General features: G+C 58.3%; 1 protein-coding gene across 1 annotated transcript in view; it reads right to left on the bottom strand.

The window, feature by feature from the left end:
• The window catches only part of Fgd5 (FYVE, RhoGEF and PH domain containing 5), a 70243-nt gene that overhangs the window by 42069 nt on the left and 7858 nt on the right, over window positions 1-20316 (bottom strand). The window contains exon 3 of the mRNA XM_013515358.1: window positions 18576-20314. Within this exon, the coding sequence (XP_013370812.1) occupies window positions 18576-20314 (1739 nt within the window). The remainder of the gene's footprint in view (window positions 1-18575; window positions 20315-20316) is intronic.

Below are 20316 nucleotides of genomic sequence, written 5' to 3'. Positions count from 1 at the left end.
GGACACAGGTGCTGGGCTGTCGCAAGCACGACCTCGGGACACAGCTGCTTCCACTGTGCTGAGACAGGCGTCCCCGGCCCTGCGTGGAAGTGGGGTTTCTGAGGATGACCCTAGAAGCGGACAGGGATCGAGGACTGGAGCCACCCACATTGTGAGCCAAAATAACCCCTTTCTAAGTTGATGACCTCAGCTTGCTTTTGCTTTTTGTGATACCTGGGATTGAACCCAGGGCCTTGCACTGAGCTACATGCCTGGTACTTCTTTGCTTTTATTTTGAGATGGGGTCTTGTTAAGTTGCCCAGAACCTGGGATCCTCCTGCCTCAGCCTCGAAGAGCACTGGGCTCACTCCCCCATACCACCACCGCCAGGCCCGGTGGTCTTGGTTGTGTCCACAGTGGCAGATGCTGACAGACACACGCAGACAGGCGCAGCAGAGACCGGGCCTGCACTTCAGGCCACGCAGTCACCTCTGACCTCGGTATCTCGGCTATTTCCAGGGCTACAACAGAAGATAGCATCCTTGGGCCTGAGCTGCAGAGTCTGAGAGCCTGAGACTGGCAGGAACCATTCCCCTCCCTGGCCAGGTCTCCTGCCTGAGGCAGAGGCGGGAACAGCACTTACACCCCCGAGATGACACAGAGGAGAGGCGGAAGGAGTCCTCTGAGCCACAGCGGGAGGGCTGGCTGAGCTGTCCTCGGAGCGCCTGAGCACAGAGCTCTGCGCGCTGTGTGATGGCGGGCAGCCGTGCCCGCCCCCAGGGCCTCTGTAGACCAAGCCCCCCCCCGGGGTTCCAAGTCCAACACTGAGTACTTGTACCGGTGGCCCCTGCTGCGTGTCCATCCCCGTGGGCAGCCATCCGACCACCACTGCCCAGTGCACTCGTCACTGGCACTCCCCTCGCGGCTTCCTGGGGGGCCCGGCCACCACCGCCAGAGGGGGACCACAGGACTCACCTCCCCGAGGTTCGGGCACTGAGCGGGCAGGCACGGTGTGCACGGGGGTCTCGATATTGTCCTCCCAGCCTCCCCACCTGTGGGCACAGCCGGCCAGGGACACTGGACAGCAGCCTGGGTCAGGCACATGCCATAGGCACTACGGGTGCCCGGCCACTGCGTCCTGCCTAGCAGCGTCCCCACCTTACAGATGGAGAGGTCTGGAGAGGAAGGGTCCGAGCTCAAAGTGCACATGGAATCGGCTTCAGAGCTGCCCTCACACGGTGCGTCCACACTGGTCCTGCCGGTGGTAGTAGTAACACCGAGCGCCGAGTGGATCGAACCACAGAACCGCCTCTCTCAGTCCTTAGGAGGCGCTGGGGTCACCCCATGTTCCAGCTGGATGGCGGTCCACCTCTGCCAGGTCGTCTCAGTGACCTCCTCCTCCACTGACCCTACCTAGCCCCGGCGATGACCACAGCCAGGCTGCCTGTCAGACACATCCACCTGGTCACTGCCACCTCCTCCACACCAGCGGGGAGGGCGGCAGCCAGACGGGACTGGCCCTCGAGCTGTGACCCACGAGACGTGCCAGGACACAGAGAAGCTCAGTGCCACAGGCCCTAGGAGGCAGGCCAGGCCTTTCTGACATGCAAGGACGCTAGTGGCAAATGTGGCAGAGGGGCATGTGGATGGAGGGCACAGGGTCTCTATGACCAAGGCCAGCCCAAGAGGGGAGGGGACAGTGGCAAGAGACCGGCATGGCCCTGGTCACACAGAACACATCGCGTCTATGGCTCTTGGTATAGCCCGGCACGTGCGGCCCCCACCAAGGTCACCCTGCTCCCATCTTGCCTTTCCTTAGCCCCTGCAGAGGCACATCTGGGACGCATCTGCTGACCTGGAGGACCCATCTCCCAGTGCCGGAGGATGACTGTCCCCAGCTGGGTTGACCTCTGCCACGGGCAGGACCCCTTGAGGCTGGAGGTCAGCTCTGCTTCACTGAAGTGTTCCGCGCAGACCACTTTGCTGCAGCCACCTCTGTCCCCATGGCCCTCACCGGCTGCACCCTAGCATCTCCAGCCAGCGCCCAGTTAGCTTTTGGGGATGGGCATACAGCAGGTGCTCACACAGTGGGGGGAGGAGAGGCTCTGGCAGCCTGGTCCGGTCTGCATCCCCCCTGTGAACAGACGCGGAAGGGTGCCTACAGCCAGGACGGACCCTGACGCAGCCCCCACATGCCAACTGCCCCATGCCACGGCCAGGGGAACAGCGGAGCCTGCCCCAGTGGGGGCGGGGGAACACAGGAGGACACCACATGGGGCGACAGTGAGCTGAGTCTGTGGGGGATAGAGAGAAGAAGCCACCACCCACTTTCACAGCAGGAAGCTGGGCTTGAGAAGCGGGGATTCACTCAGGCACACAGCTGGGACACAGCTGGGACGTAGCCCCACGAGCCCCAGAGCTCCCTACTGGCATGCTGCTCCTCTCTATGCTGGGCGGAGACACAGAGGCCGCTGAGGCAGCAAACCTGGCCTGACTTGGCCCCACTCAGCCTGGCGCCCGCTCCCTCGACTCATGCAGGCCTTCAAAGGCCCCCGTGTTCAGTGCAGGCAACACAGGCCTGGTTTGGATCTTCTTTTATTTATTTATTTTTTAAATGAAATGCCTCCCTTCCTTTGGAAACAAGGTCTTGCCGTGTAGTTCAAGTTGTCCTTGAACTCACTATGTAGTGGAGGCTGACTTCAAACTCCCAGCAATCCTCCTGCCTCAGCCTACCTAGTGCTGAGATATAGGCATGCACTATCATGCCCAGTTTTCACATGCTCCTTCAGGAACACTGTTGTGCCGTAAGAGAGGCCAACCTGTGCCCAGTTATGGTGACCAGTTGGTCTGTCCTTTCTCCAGGCACTCGTGTCAGTGGGCTGTGGGTACTCACTCCTGAGGGAAATCGAGGTACAAGTGGGTAGGGTCTCGCACAGCTTGGTCTTGGGTCTCTCAGGGACAGAGGCAGGGCCCTGGGAAGATGCCTGACCTTGAGGGAGGAGGGCACTGCCTGGCCTCCTGGAGCCTGGACAGGACTCAGGCCTGGATGATGAGCAGCCCTTCCCAGCCTTGTCTGCATTTCCCACAAACACGGCTGCTTCTTCCCGGGGGAGGGGGGCACCGTGGCCACACCTGGCCCACACAATGGCTGGCCTGCTAGGTGGTCTCCTGCCCCAGCCTTCCCAGGTACCCACAGTAGCAGTCAGTACCCTAGATGGGCATCCGAGGCCGAAAAGAGGGCAAGGCAGGCCTAGCTCGTGTCTATGCTCGGGGAGGGGCATGGCCAGGAGCTCCCACGCTGGGCCAGTTGCCTGGTACCAAGTCCCGTCCTCTGCCCCGTCAGCGATATGGCCACGTGTGCCTCAGTTTCTCCTCTGCAAATGAGGATAACAGCAATGCTGACCTTACCCAGTGGCCACAGAGCACCGGCACCAGCAGCCATGTGACGCTTCCAACTTCGAGGTGTGGAGGGCTCTGCCACAGTCCCCAGGTGAATCTCGGGCCCCCAGGGTATGTGCTGGGGTTGGGCTCCTACCGCAGAACAGTTCCAAGCCAGAGGGGCTGCCCTGGACACAGAAACTCACCCTGAGACAAGAACACTGCCACTCACCACCTGGGAAGCCAGAGACATGGCCGAGTGTTGCCTCTGAGGGTGTCCCTGGACCTCTTGCTGGTCTCATTCACAAGGCTCCCAGGTGGGTCTCAGGGTCCCCATGTGACAATGACAACACTGACCCCCTGGGCTCAGGGAGGTCTAGCACTCAGTTCCACTGCAGAAATCCTGACCTAACCCTGAAATAAGCCAGGTTAGAACCTCAGGGGACACTGGACAGCGCCCGACGCCAGCCAGGATTGGTGTGAGGAGCTCCCCAGCACCATGAGCGTCTGGAAGCACTTATAGCCCGGCAGGAAGGCTGCTCTTGGTCAGTAATTACTTTGAAATGTGGGTTCTGAGGCTTCTGTGCTTTCGGCAGTGCCTTCTCCCCTTGACCAGGGCTGGAGACGGAGGCCGTGGCAGGCGGGGAAGAGAGTCTCAAGGGCCCTTGGGTGCCCGGGCCCGAAACCCCTTGGACATGAAGATCACACTGGACCACCAGATCAGCCATCAGAGCCCAAGCCTCCCCTGGTTAAGGATCCAGGAGGGAAATGTGTGCAAACAAGGCTGAGTTTACCAGGATGCGTGTTAACAACAGCAATAATAAAACACTGCAGGGTGTGGGGGTCCCTGCACCCTACCACTTCCCTGTACCCTGCGCATCTCGCAGCCTTCCTCTCCATTCTCTCCACCTCTGGGGCTCAGTCTTGCCCTCCCCAGATTCCAGGGTTCAGGGGGCCCCTGGCCCTGCAGGGAGGACCTAGGCACAGCTCTCAGAGCCCAGATCTGAGCACACGGTCCGCACACGGGGACAAAGCCCACAACGCCACAACTGCAGACCCAGCTGCACCGTGGCACCATGGCCAGGTCATTTCTGATGCCAGGGCCCCATCTCTCTGGGCAAACCCCGTACGGCCTCCCTGCCCGCCCCTCTCCTAAACTCCGGGGTGTGAAGAGCTCCCAGCTCTCGAAGAGCAGAAAGAGGAACCCAGAACACAGAGTGCACGGCCACCAAGGAGGGGGCACCTCAGTGGGGAGGGGGCTGCCCATCGCTGGGCACCAACTTCCAGCCCGAGGCAGGAATTCCGGTTTCGGTCCACATGTCCCGGAGTGAAGGAAGTCAGTGCTGACGTGGCCAGCGGGGGGAGGGCAACTTCCGGGAGCAGCTGGATGGAACTTTTCCTGTGTCAATCCCAGCCACGGTGTGGAAGAGAAGGGGCTCTGCAGGCCTCTGGAGAACCCCAGACAGGTGGAGGTGCAGAACCAGGAGGACAAGTGACAGACAAGGAATAAAACACAGAAACCTAGCACCCTGGACGTCCTGGGCCACTTCTGAGCATGTGAAGCCGGACTGCCATTGACAACATGAAGTCAGAGGGCCGGGGAAATAGCTCAGCAGCACAGCACCTGCCTGGCAAGTGCGAGGTTGGGAGTTCGATTCCCGGTAACAAACAAAAAAAAAGCTACAACAACATGAAGTCAGACCCTGGCAAGGGGGCTTTCGTGTTCCAGGCATGGAGCTTCCTGCCCAGACCAGCAACCTTGGCGCAGGACAAAAGCCTATGTTGCTCTGCTCTGGCCCGCTCAGCTGTCCCAGAACCCGGAAGGTCATGGTCAGCTCCATAACACAGTGACTGGACAGAGGCACAGAGACAGAGGCAAACCCACCTCACACGGCCAGGGAGCCCCACTGCCAGGGTGCTGCTTCACTGTTCTGTGGCTGAGTTCTCAATGCAGCCAGGGTGACAAAGCCAGACACTGTGACTCACCCACCGGTCCCCACTCAGGAGGGCCTTTCGCCCTCAGCTGCGGAGTCCTGGGCCAGGCTGACAGGGACTGGGGCGCGCACACAGAGATCCCAGGCACAGCCAACATTCGGGCTCGGGTCCCGGAGGTGGCCTGGAACGTGCACTTTAAATGGGGGATTTTCTTACAGTCTCATTACTGCTGAGGAGCGTGAGCCGGCGGTCAGGCACAAGCCCACCCGGCTCCTCCGTGCCACTTCTCCCTGCTGGGCCTCAGTCTCTTCTGTCAGTGGGGATGGGGACAGAGGAGGCTGCAGGGATTGTAGGAAGTTAGGGCAGTGCCCGGGGCGCACACGGGCATGACCCCAAGTGTCTTTACTCCTTCCAGCCACCAAACTTTTGCTTTGCCTGTAGAATGGGCTGGCTGGGCCCCCATAGGTCAGCAGTGTGGGGAAAGGGGCTTCCAGGTCCCCAAAAGGCATCCCGCTGTGGAGGAGGCTCTCGGGCCTCCTGCTGCAGTGAGTTTGGGAAGGGGCCCTGCTTCTCTTGCAGAGCCACGGCCTAAAAAGGAAAGCGAAATAAATCAAGCAAAACATCAAACATGAGCATGAGCGGCAGCCCAATTTAGATTCCCTTTTTCTTGAAGAAATAGCAAGTATTCCACTCTCAGGGGTTTTCAATTAAGAACAGGAATGCAAGACCTCATTTGATAAATATAACAAATGTTTCAAAAGCACAATCCTGGGCTGGGGATTTAGCTCAGCGGCAAAAGCGCCTGCCTGGCAAGCGCAAGGTCGTGAGTTCGGTTCCCGGTACCGGAGAAAAACAAAACAAAACAAACAAACAAACAAAAAAAAAGCACAATCCTCCTGGGTTTTCTTTTCACAGCAGGCTCAGTAGACACAGTGACGCCATGACAGAGGGACCAGCGTGTGACACCCACATCCTCACCTACCACCTGACACAAGGCACTGGGAGGATGTGGCTGGATGGCAGGATGCAGGAGAGACGGGAGGCACGGCAGGGATGCGGAGGGGACCAACAGTGAGGGGCATCCTGACTGGTGCCAGCTAGGGGCCCGGCGCCCCAGGCTGAGCCCTGTGCCTGCACCTGGCCTGGGCCTTGGTGGTGGAGGAGGCCACTGCAGGCAGTCGCCCCGGGATGGTGGATACCAGGCACTCAGTGTGGGGAGGCGCCGCTGTGTCTTGTTTGCAGGATGAAGCAGCCCAGCTCTACTCTCAGGCCTGACACTGCAAGCAGAGAGGAAGCCGAGCATCTGGATTCCAGCAACCGCCAGAGTGCTCTCGGGAAGAAGATGGCAGAGCCATGGGTGAGCCCCCACTCACACCTCTGGGGACGGAATCTTCCTGCCCTTCCACACACTGTCCTTCCAGATACGGTGAAGGACGAAGGATGCCTCCAGCAACCGCCAGAGTGCTCTCGGGAAGAAGATGGCAGAGCCATGGGTGAGCCCCCACTCACACCTCTGGGGACGGAATCTTCCTGCCCTTCCACACACTGTCCTTCCAGATACGGTGAAGGACGAAGGATGCCTGTCACTGTGCCTGCGCCCCTTGCTGAGTGACTTCTCTATCTCTTCTGAGATCTTATCCCAAACAAACCAGCCTGCTTCTTATCTAAACCCGCTTATCTCTTCCTCCCTCCAGGAACCCTCGGCATCCCAGATCCTGAATTATTCACATCACCAGCTCCACTGTCACCTCCAGAATCTGACAACCCCAGCTCGGCAGCCTTCAACCCAGCAACCCGGGTTCCATATGGAATGCCACCCACACTGGAACCGGGTCACCCCACACACAGCAGCACCCTGGGGTGCTGTGGCTGTCGCTGACGCTGCCCCCATTGCCCCCTCCAATCCTGGCATGCACAGCTGCACGCAGGCAGCCACTGAGCCAGCCCGATGGAGCCCTTTGGACAGAGCAGGCCTGGAGCAGTCCCTATGCAGACAACTTTAATGACAGCACCACACGCACTGTGAAGACACAACAAGAATATAGAGCGGAAGCTCCCCCTGGGCACTCAGTGGGGTTTATGTTAGCACAGGTTCTGGACCTGGGGCTGCTGCAGTGCAAGAGGCCATACTGTGATGCCGCTCTCACCCTGCCTCTAGTATGCAGAAGGCGCACATCCAGCAGCAGAGAGCAGAGTGCAGCAGGAGTAGGAACCAGTGGGCAGGCGCTGTGACCCTGGTCAGGGCCTCCACACCACCCCACGGCGGCGCACGAGCAGGCTGTTTATGCCAGCAGCACCGCAAACATGTGCACGATGGTTGTGCATGGCATTAGGACAGCTGCGATGTTGTGTGGTGACGTTATTACAGGCTCATGGGACCAGGGTCCTACGCACAGCCTGGGATCTGCCGCGTGGCCTGTGACCGCATCTGCACAGAGGCTGCCTCTGTGGAACCCCAGCAGGGTCCCCGTAGGGGTTTCCTTGATTAAGTTATTTAGTAATTAAGGTAAATGTGGCAGAAAGCCACAAGCCACATGTGACAAGAACAGAACCCACCCCACACAAACAGGGACCGTGTCAGCACTGTGAGGCTGGCTGGTCTTCGTCTTTACCTCTAAGCGTTCTTTTAAATCAGCGCAGACACCTGTAAAGCTGTTCATCGCAGCATTTTCAGAGTTGCGAGAGATTGGCAACAGCCACGCTGCTATCAGGAAGCAACCGGGCGTTAGCATGCCCCGCAGCCTCCGAGTGGTGCCACCAGCCCAACGAGGAACAAGGCCTGCAGCGACACAGCTGGGCGCAGTGTCCAACATGTGACCACTGTGCCTAGAACAGCCCAGGTCAGGGCGCAGATGTACTAATGTGTGCGCGTGCACGTGTGCACATGCGTGTGCATGTGTGTGCCTGGAGGACAGGGAGTCAGTGCTATGAGATTTAATTTCCCCTGCAAATCTCCATTGTTTGGAGTGCTTGTTACCTTTTGGAAAACACTTAAAAAATGCTTTTTGGACCAAAATGGACACAACCTCTTTCCTACTGGACCATCCCCACAAGGGATCTCTTCTGCCGTGGGCAGAATTTTGGCCATGTGACACCTCCATGACCCTGAGCCAGGCCACGAGGCAGGCCCTCCACCCCTGGCCACTCCCATGGCCACAGAGGACTCTGAGATGGGGCAGGTCTGTTGCGGCTCAGTCCCGGGCCCCTGCCAGGGTGAAGCAGCAACGCTGGTATTGAGGCAAAGGACAGGAGCTAGGACCTCAGACTCCTCTTTCTTGGTGCTAACAAACCATTGCCAATCAAACTCTACTCCCACGCCAGCCTCCTATGCTTCTAGCTATTGCATGACAGAGGCACACTGGGTCTCCCAAGACCCCATGGCCCTATGAGAGGATGAACCCTGTGTGGTAGCCAGCACTACCTGTGGAGGAGGGACCTGGGCTGCTGGTCCCACAGACGGGGGACAGGAAGTGTCACCTGCCTGTGTGGCCTGTCTCCTCATACCTAGGCAGCCACATCACTGTATGTGAGTAGCTAGTTTCTTCATCTTCCCGGCTTTGCAGATAGAGAGTGCTAGTGTTTGGTCAAAAATGCCCCCAAAGTCTCCTGTGTGTGGAAGGTGACTGGATCATGGCCACCATGCTCTCCGTGGGTTCATCCGTCGCCATGTTCATGGGTGATTGTGCTGGATGAGGTGGGGCCGGGCGGCACATTCTCATCCCTGGCTCCTTCCTCGTTCCCCTTCCTAGCTGCCATGAAGTGAACAGCTGTCCTCGCCAGGCCCTTCTGCCATGTCTTCTACCTTGGAGCAGCTGACCATGGATTGAACCCTCTGAAACTGAAAGCCACATAAGTCCTTCCTCCTCTAAGTTGTGTAGGTCAGGTATGGGTCACCCCAGAGCCTCCCGGATGCCTGGTTTTGATGATTCACATAAAAACATGTGGGGTTTTGAGCTGAAGAGATTCAGGTGAGATGGGCTGAGCAGCAACTCATAGGACGAGACCTGGGGGGCTCGCTAGGGGGACAGGGTTTGCACTGAGAATGGGTGTGAGTCTCTGGAAATCAGAGAGGACCATGGTAGGCAGAACTGTGGCCCTCAAAAGTATCCACTCTACAATCTCAGAGCTATGCAGACTGTATTCCACCACAGAAGGGCTCTGCAGATGTGCGTGAGGCTCTGGATGATCCCGTACTATCTGAGAGGCCTAGCATCACCACCCTGGTCTGTAAAAGCAGAGACCTTCCTTTGCTGGAGCCGCAGGTCCCAAGAGTGAGAAAGACTCAACCCCTGTTGCTAGAGGACCACAGGGAAAGCAGGGGACACAGGCCTGGTTCTCACAGGAACAGAGTCAGCTGACAGCCTGGATGGGGTGGAGGCCAGGGCAGCTGATGTGTGCGTGGGCTTTGGCTTCGTGAGATCCTGAGCTGAAAACCGGGCTGACCCAACTGGACTCTACCTACAGAACCACAATAGAAAAAGCAGCACCAGCCTAAAACCGCCTTTCCTGACCCTGCCAGAGGGGGAGACCCTGTCCGGTACCAGCATCTGCCCTAAGGTTTGGAACACTCTGAAGTTACATTTCATTTCACCAGGACTCAGAATTATCTCTCACACTGTTGTTTACTACTCTAGAGACAAACAGCTGTTCGGCTATATGGCCGAGCTTCAGCTACAATGTCAGTTGGTTTCCTGGGGTCCAAATTCACAGCGGGTGTAGATGCTAACACCCACCAGCCACCACCGTCACTGTTCTTCCTGCAGGAGGCAAAGTACTGAGCCAACTGCAGCACCACACGGGCAACATCGACGACCTGCCATGCGTGGAGCCTGAGTTTTATTCTCCCACTTACTGTCGGGCCTAACATGGACTGTTTTCGCCAGCTCGCACCAGACCCGTCCCTCAAGACACACGGAGGTCCTCACAGGCTTCCGCTATGTCTCAGCAACAGGAGCCGCCTTCATGGCTACAGGAGGCTTCCACCCTGGCTTCACTCTTCTCGGTTCTACTTTTGTTCCTATGTGAGCTGAAAGCCCTTCGTGATGGTCATGGAAGTTGATGTAACTTTCCCTCCACAGCACTTCCTAGGCTCCACTGCAAGGCCCCGACTGCCCTGTCACACGCAGAGTGACATGGGGCATCGTCAACAGCTGGTCTCTCCAGCAGCTGTTTCCGTGGTAACCTTCATCACCGGAACACCTCCACTTATAATGGAGAAGTGGCCGGTGTAGAACCAACCCCACCGATGGAGCATGGCCCCACAGCTGCCCGCCACCTGGTCACACGCCAGCCGGTGCAGCCTACATGACATCAGGAAAGGAAGGACTCAAACCACCAAACGCCAGTTTCTGGCCAGCCCGAGACTTGCGTGTCTCTCGGGAGCTGCCCTCCAGGCCTGCGTCCCAGGGCCGGCCGGCGGACAGGGCTGGTGTGCAGGAGATACCAGGGATGCTCTCGCCCTTGGCGTGAATCTTCCTCTCTACGCACGAGGCTGGTGGGCGCCTGCTAAGGCTACAGCCACAGGCAGGAAAGTCACAGGGTGTCAGGAGCCTGGGTCACTGCTGGTGGCTGAGGATATGCGGCACATGGGACGAGGGGTGAGGCTGGGGACTGCGTGGAGCATGACCTCGTGGGCAATGAGGGCCCAGAGCCTGTGACATCCCCATGGCCAGCTTGGGCTTCCTGCCCAGTGTGGGACAGCAGGGGCAGGAAAAGAGCGTGAGCCCGGGAGTCAGGGAGATCCCTGCATAATTCTTAGCTTCTCTTTGTTTTTCTTTGCGGGGGGAGGCGGGTGTTGAGACACATTTTCACTGTATAGCCCAAGCTGGCTTCCAACTCACAGTATCCTCCTGCCTCAGCCTCCTTCCTGAAGAGATTACAGGTGTGCAGCACAAGGTCTGGCACCAGCTTTTCCTCCTGACACCCAAGGGGCCTTAGGCAAATCACATCTCTGCTCTCAGCTGCCGCTTCTTTGTCTGTGAAATGGATATGAGAGCCGTACCCTCAGAGCCCTGGGCCCGTACAGTCCCCACCTCTCCTGTGTGTGGGACACAGCCCTCGCCCACCTCTATAGAGGTCTCTGGACCACACTGGCCAGGCAGAGACAGGGCAGCCAGTCCTGGCATCAGGGCCCAGCCTGGCCAAGGAGAGGAAGGTGGGTGGGTGTGGCTGCTCCTGGCCCCACACGCCTGGTACCCACAGATTACAAACTTTCTGCTGCAGCAGGATCCTTTTGGTGAGCAATCTGGACAGCTTCCTGCCCGAGGCTCGGTGTGAGTGCGGTTCATTCCCACGAGGCCCATTCTTACACGTGGTGGGAAGTCCGTCAATGAGGCTGTGCCTCCACAGAGACCTAGGAAGGGGGAGTGGTGGCTGCAGCGGGTGGGAGGAGTGGGGTTGAATGTGTGACCTCTAGGGTCAAATCCTGCTCTGCCCAAACCAGGTGTCACCCTTAGGGAAATCACTTAACCTCCTGGGGCCCCAGCCTTGTCACTTGTTAGACACAGAAATGGCACAGGGACCGCGGAGCTGTGGGACTGTGTGAGCTGTGGGTGTGTGATGCCTTCTGCTGTGCCACCAGAGTCTGAGGGCGCACCCCTGATGTTCACAGCAGGCCTGTGACCCTCACAAAGAACCTGGGGTTCAAAGAGAGGTGGCTTGTGAAGCTCGGCTCCTCCCTGTAGCCTGGCTGGGACCCCACCCCACGACGCAGCAGGGGCCAGATCCTGCTATCCCTGCAGCCCTGATGTCCGGCCGCCGTTCGGGGGCAGCTTCCTTCCCTGCATTCCACAGGCACAGCCGGCCTCAAACCTACCATGGCTCACAGAGGAACTTCCTCACAGGAAGCGGAAGCCCAAGGGTCCCCAGCTCCTCCCCTCCCTCAGTGGGGCCAGGCCAGGCTCCTCCTCCACGTCCCCTGGGCTTGAGGAGGAGAGGCCACTCACTCGCCCACAGCCAGGAGCCGAGGGGAGGAGGGTGTGTCCGTGTTCCCTCCAAGGCCACAGCCCCAGTGACCAAGGACGCCCCCAGGAACACCCAGCTGGGGCTGGGGCAGGTGGCACACAGGCTCTGGGGCCAGTGCAGATCCAATCTGTGGCGGATCCCCGCGCCACTCTCTGGGCCCATTGAGGTAGAAGCAGCACTTTCAGGATGGCCCCCTGCTACCTTGCTTCCTGTTTCCCTGCTGGCCTCCAGCCTCTGCCCCTGCTGCTGCCCCAGAGGACGCCACACGCAGGTCCTTCAAACACCTCCTCCTCCGAGCAGTCGCCCTGACCACCTCCCCTGAGACATCCTCAACGGGTCACCGTGCACCCTGTGCTGCTGTGTCTCCTCCTCACAAACCACAGTCATCTGTGCTCAACACCACCTCTCCCCGAGAACCTCAGCTCGGGAGGAGAAGGACCCCATCTGCCCGCTCATGGCTGCCCAGGGCCCAGAGCACTTGGTGGCGAGAACCGCAGGGACACGGAACTTGTGTGACCTCGCCAGCCACAGCTTGTGTGTGACATGCTCCTCCCTACCCTGCAGGCTGAGAGCACAGAGTGGGCACCTCAAAGGAACAAAGGCCGCCCACCCCTCAGAGGGTCCCCAAGTGTCCCCGAGGGCCTTCTGCCAGGCCGCCTTCTATCAGGGAGAATTCTCCTCACTTCCCGCAGGAGCCCCAAGTCTGGAGGTGAAACCTCGGGTGAAGAACTCTTCATCAGGATCCCTCTGTCCCCTTACAGGTCTTCGAGTTAAAAAGAAAGCGAACTGGTTGGAGGTCTCCCTGCCACGGGGGGCAGGCAGTGTGCCCGCGAGTGTTCCTGACACGGTTTCTTATGAGGGTCCTTCCTTGTGCATTTTATTGCATTTAATTAAAAATTATTGCTAAGAGAAACAGCTGCAGATGGTCTTATTTTAAGTGAGAAAATTAAAAACCGAATTTCCTCATCAGTCAATTTCAACAAGGCGCACAGCCGCACGCGTCCAGGGCGACACCGCTGAGATCGCAATCATCTTTAGGGCGGCTCCAGGTCCTCTCTGAGAGGCTTAATGAGAACTCTGTGGGAGTTCATTTGTCACAAATGTAGCAACAACAGGACAGCTCCGGGCTGCTGCACACGGAGACCTGGCTCTGGTGCTTCCACTCGGACACAGGAGACCCTGCCTGGGGGACCAGGCTGCAGGGGAGCTGGCCGGGCCCCGCGTGTGCGCAGAGACTCTGGCTCCAGCCGCAGGTCACATCCTTACACAGTGACAAGAGTGTTCCTGCTGCTCTGTCTACACTTAATACGCAGTACAAGAGGCTCTCACTGTCTGTATAGGCACGGCTTCAGAAAACACCCTCCTGGGTCCCCTCGAGCCCTCAGACCAAAGGCCACGCCAGCACATCGAGGCACTGTGCCCCTCGCCAGGGAGGCACCCACATAACGGGATGCCCTCAGCCATGGGACACAGTGTCAGGGAGACCGCAGCTGGGCTTGGGTTCTAGTCTGGACGCAGACACAGACAGAGACACAGAGACACACAGACAGAGGTAGAGACGGAGTCAGAAATGGAGAGAAAGACAGACAGAGACAGACAAAGAAATAGGGAGACGCAGGCAGAAACTGAGAGACTGCCAGAGACAGAGACACAGAGACAGAGAGATACAGACACAGAAATAGAGACTGAGAGACACAGACACAGAGGCAGAGAGAGACGAAAAGAGACTGAGACACAGACGCACACAAAGAGACAGACAGAAACAGAGATAGACAGATAGAGACACAGATAGAGAGACAAAGAGACCAAGAGACACAGACACAGAGAGAGAGGCCGAGAGAGACAAAGACGGACTGAGACACAGACACACAGAGAGACAGACACACAGACAGAGACAGACAGAAATAGATAGAGAGAGAGAGACACAGGCAGAGATAGAGAGACAGAAAAAGAGACCAAGAGACACAGATACACAGACAGAGGCCGAGAGAGACAAAGACAGACGGAGACACAGACACAGAGAGACAGAAATAGAGAGAGAGAGATAGAGACGCAGGCAGAGATAGAGACGGATGGATGTCTCCACAGTGCAAGGGGCCACATTCTCCCTCCCAGACTTCATCCCCGGAATCAAACCCTGCCCGGCGACCTCGATCACACCCTGATGCTGGCTGGGGCTCACGGTCACCCCTCACACACGTCTCAACAACACGGGGCAGGATGACCGTCACCAGCGCGTACCTGTGGCGACGTGCAGGGACATGCAGAGGCAGTCACTGTCCCAGGCCTCTGCACCTGGCCCCAAGCATCCGGTCACCCCGTGCACATGTTAGGTCAATGCACATGGCCCGGCCTCCCTCACCCGGGGCTCTGTGTGTCCCAGGGTGTCTGAGGGTTCTGAACTAGGCAGCAGGGACCCCTGTTGGTCACCCGGCTGGCTGACTACAGGATGGGAAGGTTGGGGAGGTTCAAGCAGCACCTGGAAGACCTAGGTATTCACTACGTTGGTGGTGTTCCTGCCCATGGACACTGACCAAGCCTGGCTCTTCTCTGGTGTTATGGTTTGTGTCTGGATGTCCCCTCAAAGCCTCATGTAGTCATGGGGTGGGCTTCTAGAGTTTGTGATTGATTCATGGCCCAGTGCTGGGATTATGGGTGTGAGTGCTACACCCGCCCTGGTGCGGGGAGCCTGCATACAGTACAAGGGAGGGAAAGAGGCTTGCTCTCTGTTGCTCCTTTTTGCTCTTGCTGTTTTTGCTGTTTTCTGCAGCTCTGGAGTGTTGTCCTCTGCCATGTGCCACTCTGCCTTGGAGCCAGCCGAGTATGGACTGAAACCTCCATAAACTGTGAACTAAATAACCTTTCCTTCCTCAATTGTAGGTGTCAGGTATTTTGTCTCAGCAATGAGAGAAAAGTAACCAAGACATCTGGCTTCTAGCTGGTGGCCAAACTGCCTCGTCCCAGGACACTCGGAGCGAAGATCAACCCCTCCCCCAAGGTGGACACATAGCTCCTCTGTGCAAAGTGAGGTGCTGAGATAGATCTCCACCAAAAACTTTTTTTTTTGTGTGGCATAAATGTCAACTTAGGGAAAGCAAGCGTACTTGAGGCTGCATTTTAAACTAAAAAAATGACATAATCTTTTTTTCATTTTTGTGTACCACATAAAATGCACACAGGTAATAATTGATACTTTCTTTTTTTTTTCTAAGATAAAGTCTTGCTCTGTAATCCAGCTTGGTCTTAAACTCACTATGGAGCCCAAGCTGGCCTTGAACTCATGGAGATCCTCCTGCCTCAGCCTCCTGAGTGCTGAGATGACAGATGTGCATCATCTTTTAATTTTTAAAATAAAAGATTGTTAATATTATTGTAGCTACTAAAGTGCTCCTGTCTGTGTATACACATCTTGGAGGAAGTGACCACAGAGAAGAAACTGGGTGTATTAGGCCCTGAGCTCCCTGTGTAGGGGTCGCTGAGGGCTCTCAGGCTCTATTTCCTGAAGGATGACCCTTCTGTGAGAAGAGACTTGGGTTTAAACATCCCTAGCTATTCCTCCAGGAGTCCTCTGATGGGGTCAAGCAGAAAGTCCAGTGGAGCTGGGCATCTTTGAGGCCTCTGATCACGAAACACGAGCTGGCACGTACTCACCTCAAGCCTGCTGTGCCTGCTGTTCCATTTTTCTCTGTGTCTTATTTTCCCAAGTGCCTTCCACTTAGTATCTTTGTCACTTTGGGCTTGTGAATTCAGTGGGTTCTGTCCATGGTCAGCCAGCTCCAAGGCAAGAACAGCATGGGGGGGGGGAAGCTGCTCACGTCCCAGCAGCCAGGAAGCAGTGAGCAGGGAGGCACCCGGGAGGAGCGGGCCATAGCTGCTGTCTATGACCAGCAGCCCAATAGCGACTGACACTGCTATTCCACTTTCCCATACGAACCCACATTTCCTTCACATGCTTTTAAGAAAAGAGACCAACTGGCCTAAAGAAAGACCCACAGGCCCTGCAGGATGAGACAGGGGCAGGCCAGTGTGGAGCATCACAGGCCACCCCACATCTCCAGAGGAACAGATGCTGCCAGCTCTGCCCAAGGTTCCCAGCACACATGGGACCCGGGCTCTGGCTCCAGGGCTGCTGAGGTTGACTCATCTGCCCAACTCTCCAGAGTCAGGAAAGAGGAAAGAACACTGCCTGCCCGCCTGGGCACCCATGGGCGCAGCCCCAGCCTCAAGGTACCATCCCGTGTGAGTGGGCATGGGGACCCCAGCCACACCTCCCTGCCCAGACCTGCTCCCACCAATGAGGCAGGGACTTCCTTCGCCCTGCCTGTGAATGGAAGGATGTTTTGCCCCTCCTTCTGTGCCAGGATGCGGCTCCCACAGGTCTCTCCCAGTCAGCTGGCCCTCAGGAAGACAGTCTGGGATGCAGCAGGGGTGCCGGCTTAATTTTCTTTCTTTCAGCACCTTGACTGAGCCCAGGGCCTCTGCACTTTTTACTTTGACAGCATCTCACTAACTCACTAAGTTTCCCAGGTTGGGCTGGAACTGGACAGCCTCCTGCCTCAGCCTCCCAGAGTGCTGGGATACAGGTGTGCACCACCATACCCGGCTGCAGCCTGGCGCTGAGCCCTCAGCTGTGAGGAAATGCAAGACAGCGCATGACTGAGGGCATGCAAGACCCGCAGTGGAGTCTGCAGCTGCAGCTGACTGTGCTGTTCCCAGGTGGGGCCGGTTTAAAGGTGGTCCCAGGGGCATGGCCCGCTCCTCCCGGGTGCCTCCCTGCTCACTGCTTCCTGGCTGCTGGGACGTGAGCAGCTTCCCCCCCCATGCTGTTCTTGCCTTGGAGCTGGCTGACCATGGACAGAACCCACTGAATTCATGAGCCCAAATAACTTCAGGCCACGGGTGTTGGGTGTTTCGTCCCAGTAATGGGAAAGTGACAAAGATACGGGTGGAAGGAGTTGCCTGTGGGTTGTATAGTGCACAGCCTGAACCACCAGATCTGGCATCTTTGAGCGTAACTCCCTGCAAGTTCATGAATGAAAAGCCAAGAAGTCTGAGTCCTAACTCCCTTCATGCCTCGGTTTCCTCCACCGCAGGAAGATTAAATGATGTCAGACACGCCCGTGAGCTGTGAAGTCCTGTGACTCTCCAGTACCTATTCCTTTTCCAAGGTTGTTCATTATCCAGAGGATGAGATGAGGGGGAAGAGCGGGCACGGGGGAAGTGGCATCACAGGGGACAGTGTGGGCCTCACACTGAGTCCCCCTGGCTTGGGGATGCCAAGCATGGACCCGGAGGCCACCACTGCAGGTCTCTTCAGATGCCGCTGACAACCCTGGTGCAGTGGCTCCTGCCCCCCAGCTTGCCCAGGTCCACAGCTCCTGGTTGCCCAGGCCCTCAGCAGGCCTGACATCTCCTTTGCTCTGCCTCTCGACCCGGGCAGAGAGCTAGTGTCCTTGTCTGGACCCGGGCAGGGAGACAGAGCCAGGTCAACCCCACCTGTATCTACACTGCAGCTACAGCAGTGTATGTGCAGAGACTTGGGGAGTCCACGGGCGCCAGGCTGAGCCCCTCATCACTCTGTGGCTCTTGTTGGCCCCACCCAGGGCAGGTGCCCCAGAGAGCATGAAAGTCCAGGGTGAGCCTTGAGCTCTGGCCCTGAGCCTGGGATGGGCACTGCACCCACCCTGTCAGCGTCCAGGTGTCCTGTGCTCCCGCAGCAACCCTGTCTATGACCAGCAGGTGGGTCAGCTCTCAAAGCCCACAGGGCCTGTCTCTGAGGCCCTGTGTCTCCCTGCAGCACCCAGTGTATGTGACACAACAGAAGGTGTCGCGCTCGACCTGGGGCAGTTCCTCAGGGAAAAGGTATCTACTTTGGCAGGATTCTAGAACCTTCTCTCAGGCATTTTCCCAAAGATAAAGAGTCAAGCATCCACCTAGCACATGAGGTATAGCCCTGAAAATCACATCTGCAGCCAGGTGAGGTGCCATATGCCTGCCATCCCAGCACTCAGAAGGCTGAGGCAGGAGGATCACTATAAGTTTGAGGTCACTGGGGCCACATCATGACTGCAAGGCCAGCCTGGGCTATATAGCATGTGGGCTATATAGCGAGACCTTGACTCAATAAACAACAAAAAAACACACTTGCACCAGGTACAGCATTTGTACATACCACTTTCACATAGAAAATCTGCCCCAGGTCTGGCCTCAGACACGTCAACGTGTGGCACAAGTAAGGCTCAGCAGGGAAAGCCCCCTGCACCATGCCATCTGCGCCCTCACCCCAGTGCCCCTGAGCCATGCGCAGCAGGTGGACGTACCTCTCGGCCTCGGGCTCCGGGCCCTGCGACCTGCTGTCAAAGGCGCTGAAGCTGCTCATGTCCACGTAGCCGTCATTCTCGTTGGCGGCCGACAGGGCCCGGCTCTGCTCCTCAAAGAGCTTGGTGAACGTGCCGGGCCTCGCCGGCCTCCGAGGCGGGAGCTGGATGTTCTCGTAGTCAGAGCTCAGGGCGGGGATGTTCTCATAGTCGGATGTGTCCGCATTGGGGAAGGAGATGGAGCGCGGCTTGGTCAGCGGCAGTGGTAGGAAAGGCGGCCGTGAGCGGTCCTCAAAGGACTCCACTCTGGACACTGTCCTGCTGAAGGGGATGCCCCTCCTCCTGCCATCCCTGGAGAACAGCAGCGATGCAGGAGACTCAGGAGCCCGCGGCTTCCCGACCTGGGCCCGGAGCTGCGGGGAGCTGCCCAGGCTCCGCCGGTCCCCGTCCAGGAGGCGGCAGGGCCCATGGTAGCTGGACTCAGACGAGGAGCGGGAGGAGGCCAGGCCAGCGTCCGCGTGTGCCTTGCTGTCTGCCTTTCTCCGGAAGGTCAGTGCCAGGAAGCGCTTGAAGGACGACTTTTTCTTCTTGGTGGCCTTGTCAGGGGCCTCACTGTCTAGCAGCAGCGATGGGAAGCTCTTGGTGACTGGCCTTTTGGTGACGCAGGCCAGGTCGAATGGCGGCGGGATGTCCACCAGCGAGCAGGGCGTCGAGGTGCCGCTGGACGGCAGGCGCTTGCCCTGGGAGAAGCTGCCGGAGGAGCCGATCACGCAGGGCAGCGACAGGTTGTCCTCTTTCCTCTTCATGCGGTGCAGGTCCAACCCAGCGGCCTGGGGCTCCCGGTTCACAGCCCCTGGTGGCTCGCGGCCCTCCACAGAGAAGGAGCGCGGGTGCAGGGCCCAGCCGGCCTCGAGGGGCATCGCTGGCCTCCCTGCCTCCTTGGCGATGCCCACAGCTGAGGACCCAGCTTCCAGGCCCGACTCTTCAGGCACCGTCTCTGGGACACAGCCAGCCACCTTCCCAGAGTGGGGCCAGGCCCATGGGACGACATTCCTCTTGTCCCCAGGCACCGGGCCACCCTCAGTGTCAGACGCTGCGTCTTCCTTGAACCCTGTCACGCAGGGATCACTGCGTGCCATGTGTGTGGCACCCTCATCCCCTGGCAGGACAACCACGTCGGGGACAGAGGGTGCCTCCCCAGCTCCAGCTCTCTTCCCACTTGCACTCCCCACGCTGGGGACGCCCCACATCGGGTGTGGTGCTGATTCCAAGCCACCTGCGGGCAGGACAGGGGCACAGCTATGGCGGCAGAAGGAGGTGCTCTCGCTGGGGAAGAGCTCATAGGGGCTCCCCTCGACGGCCACCACCAGGTCCTCCATACTGCTGCTCTCGAAAGGGATGATCTGGCAGCTGTCCTCAGAGGGCTCGGCTGGCATGGGGTCTTCATGAGCTCCAGGGCCTCTTCCGTCCTGGGTGGCCGTCCCGTCGGGCTCATCCCAGTCAGCCTGTATGTCCTTGCTCTGCTCATGGGAGACACCAAGGCCCTGTGGCATGGGCTCCTGGGCGCAGGTAGTCAGCTCCTCACACACGGGCGTCTCCTCACACTCAGGGGGCTCCTCACACACGGGGGACTCCTCACACTCGGGGGACTCCTCACACTCGGGGGACTCCTCACACACGGGGGTCTCCTCACACTCAGGGGGCTCCTTACACTCAGGGGGCTCCTCACACATGGGGGTCTCCT

The sequence above is a fragment of the Chinchilla lanigera genome, unplaced genomic scaffold, assembly GCF_000276665.1.
Source record: "Chinchilla lanigera isolate Chin_1 unplaced genomic scaffold, ChiLan1.0 scaffold00028, whole genome shotgun sequence".
NCBI classification, from domain to species: Eukaryota; Metazoa; Chordata; class Mammalia; order Rodentia; family Chinchillidae; genus Chinchilla; species Chinchilla lanigera.
Note: the sequence above shows the minus strand (reverse complement) of the source record. Positions and strands in the feature narration are given on the sequence as shown.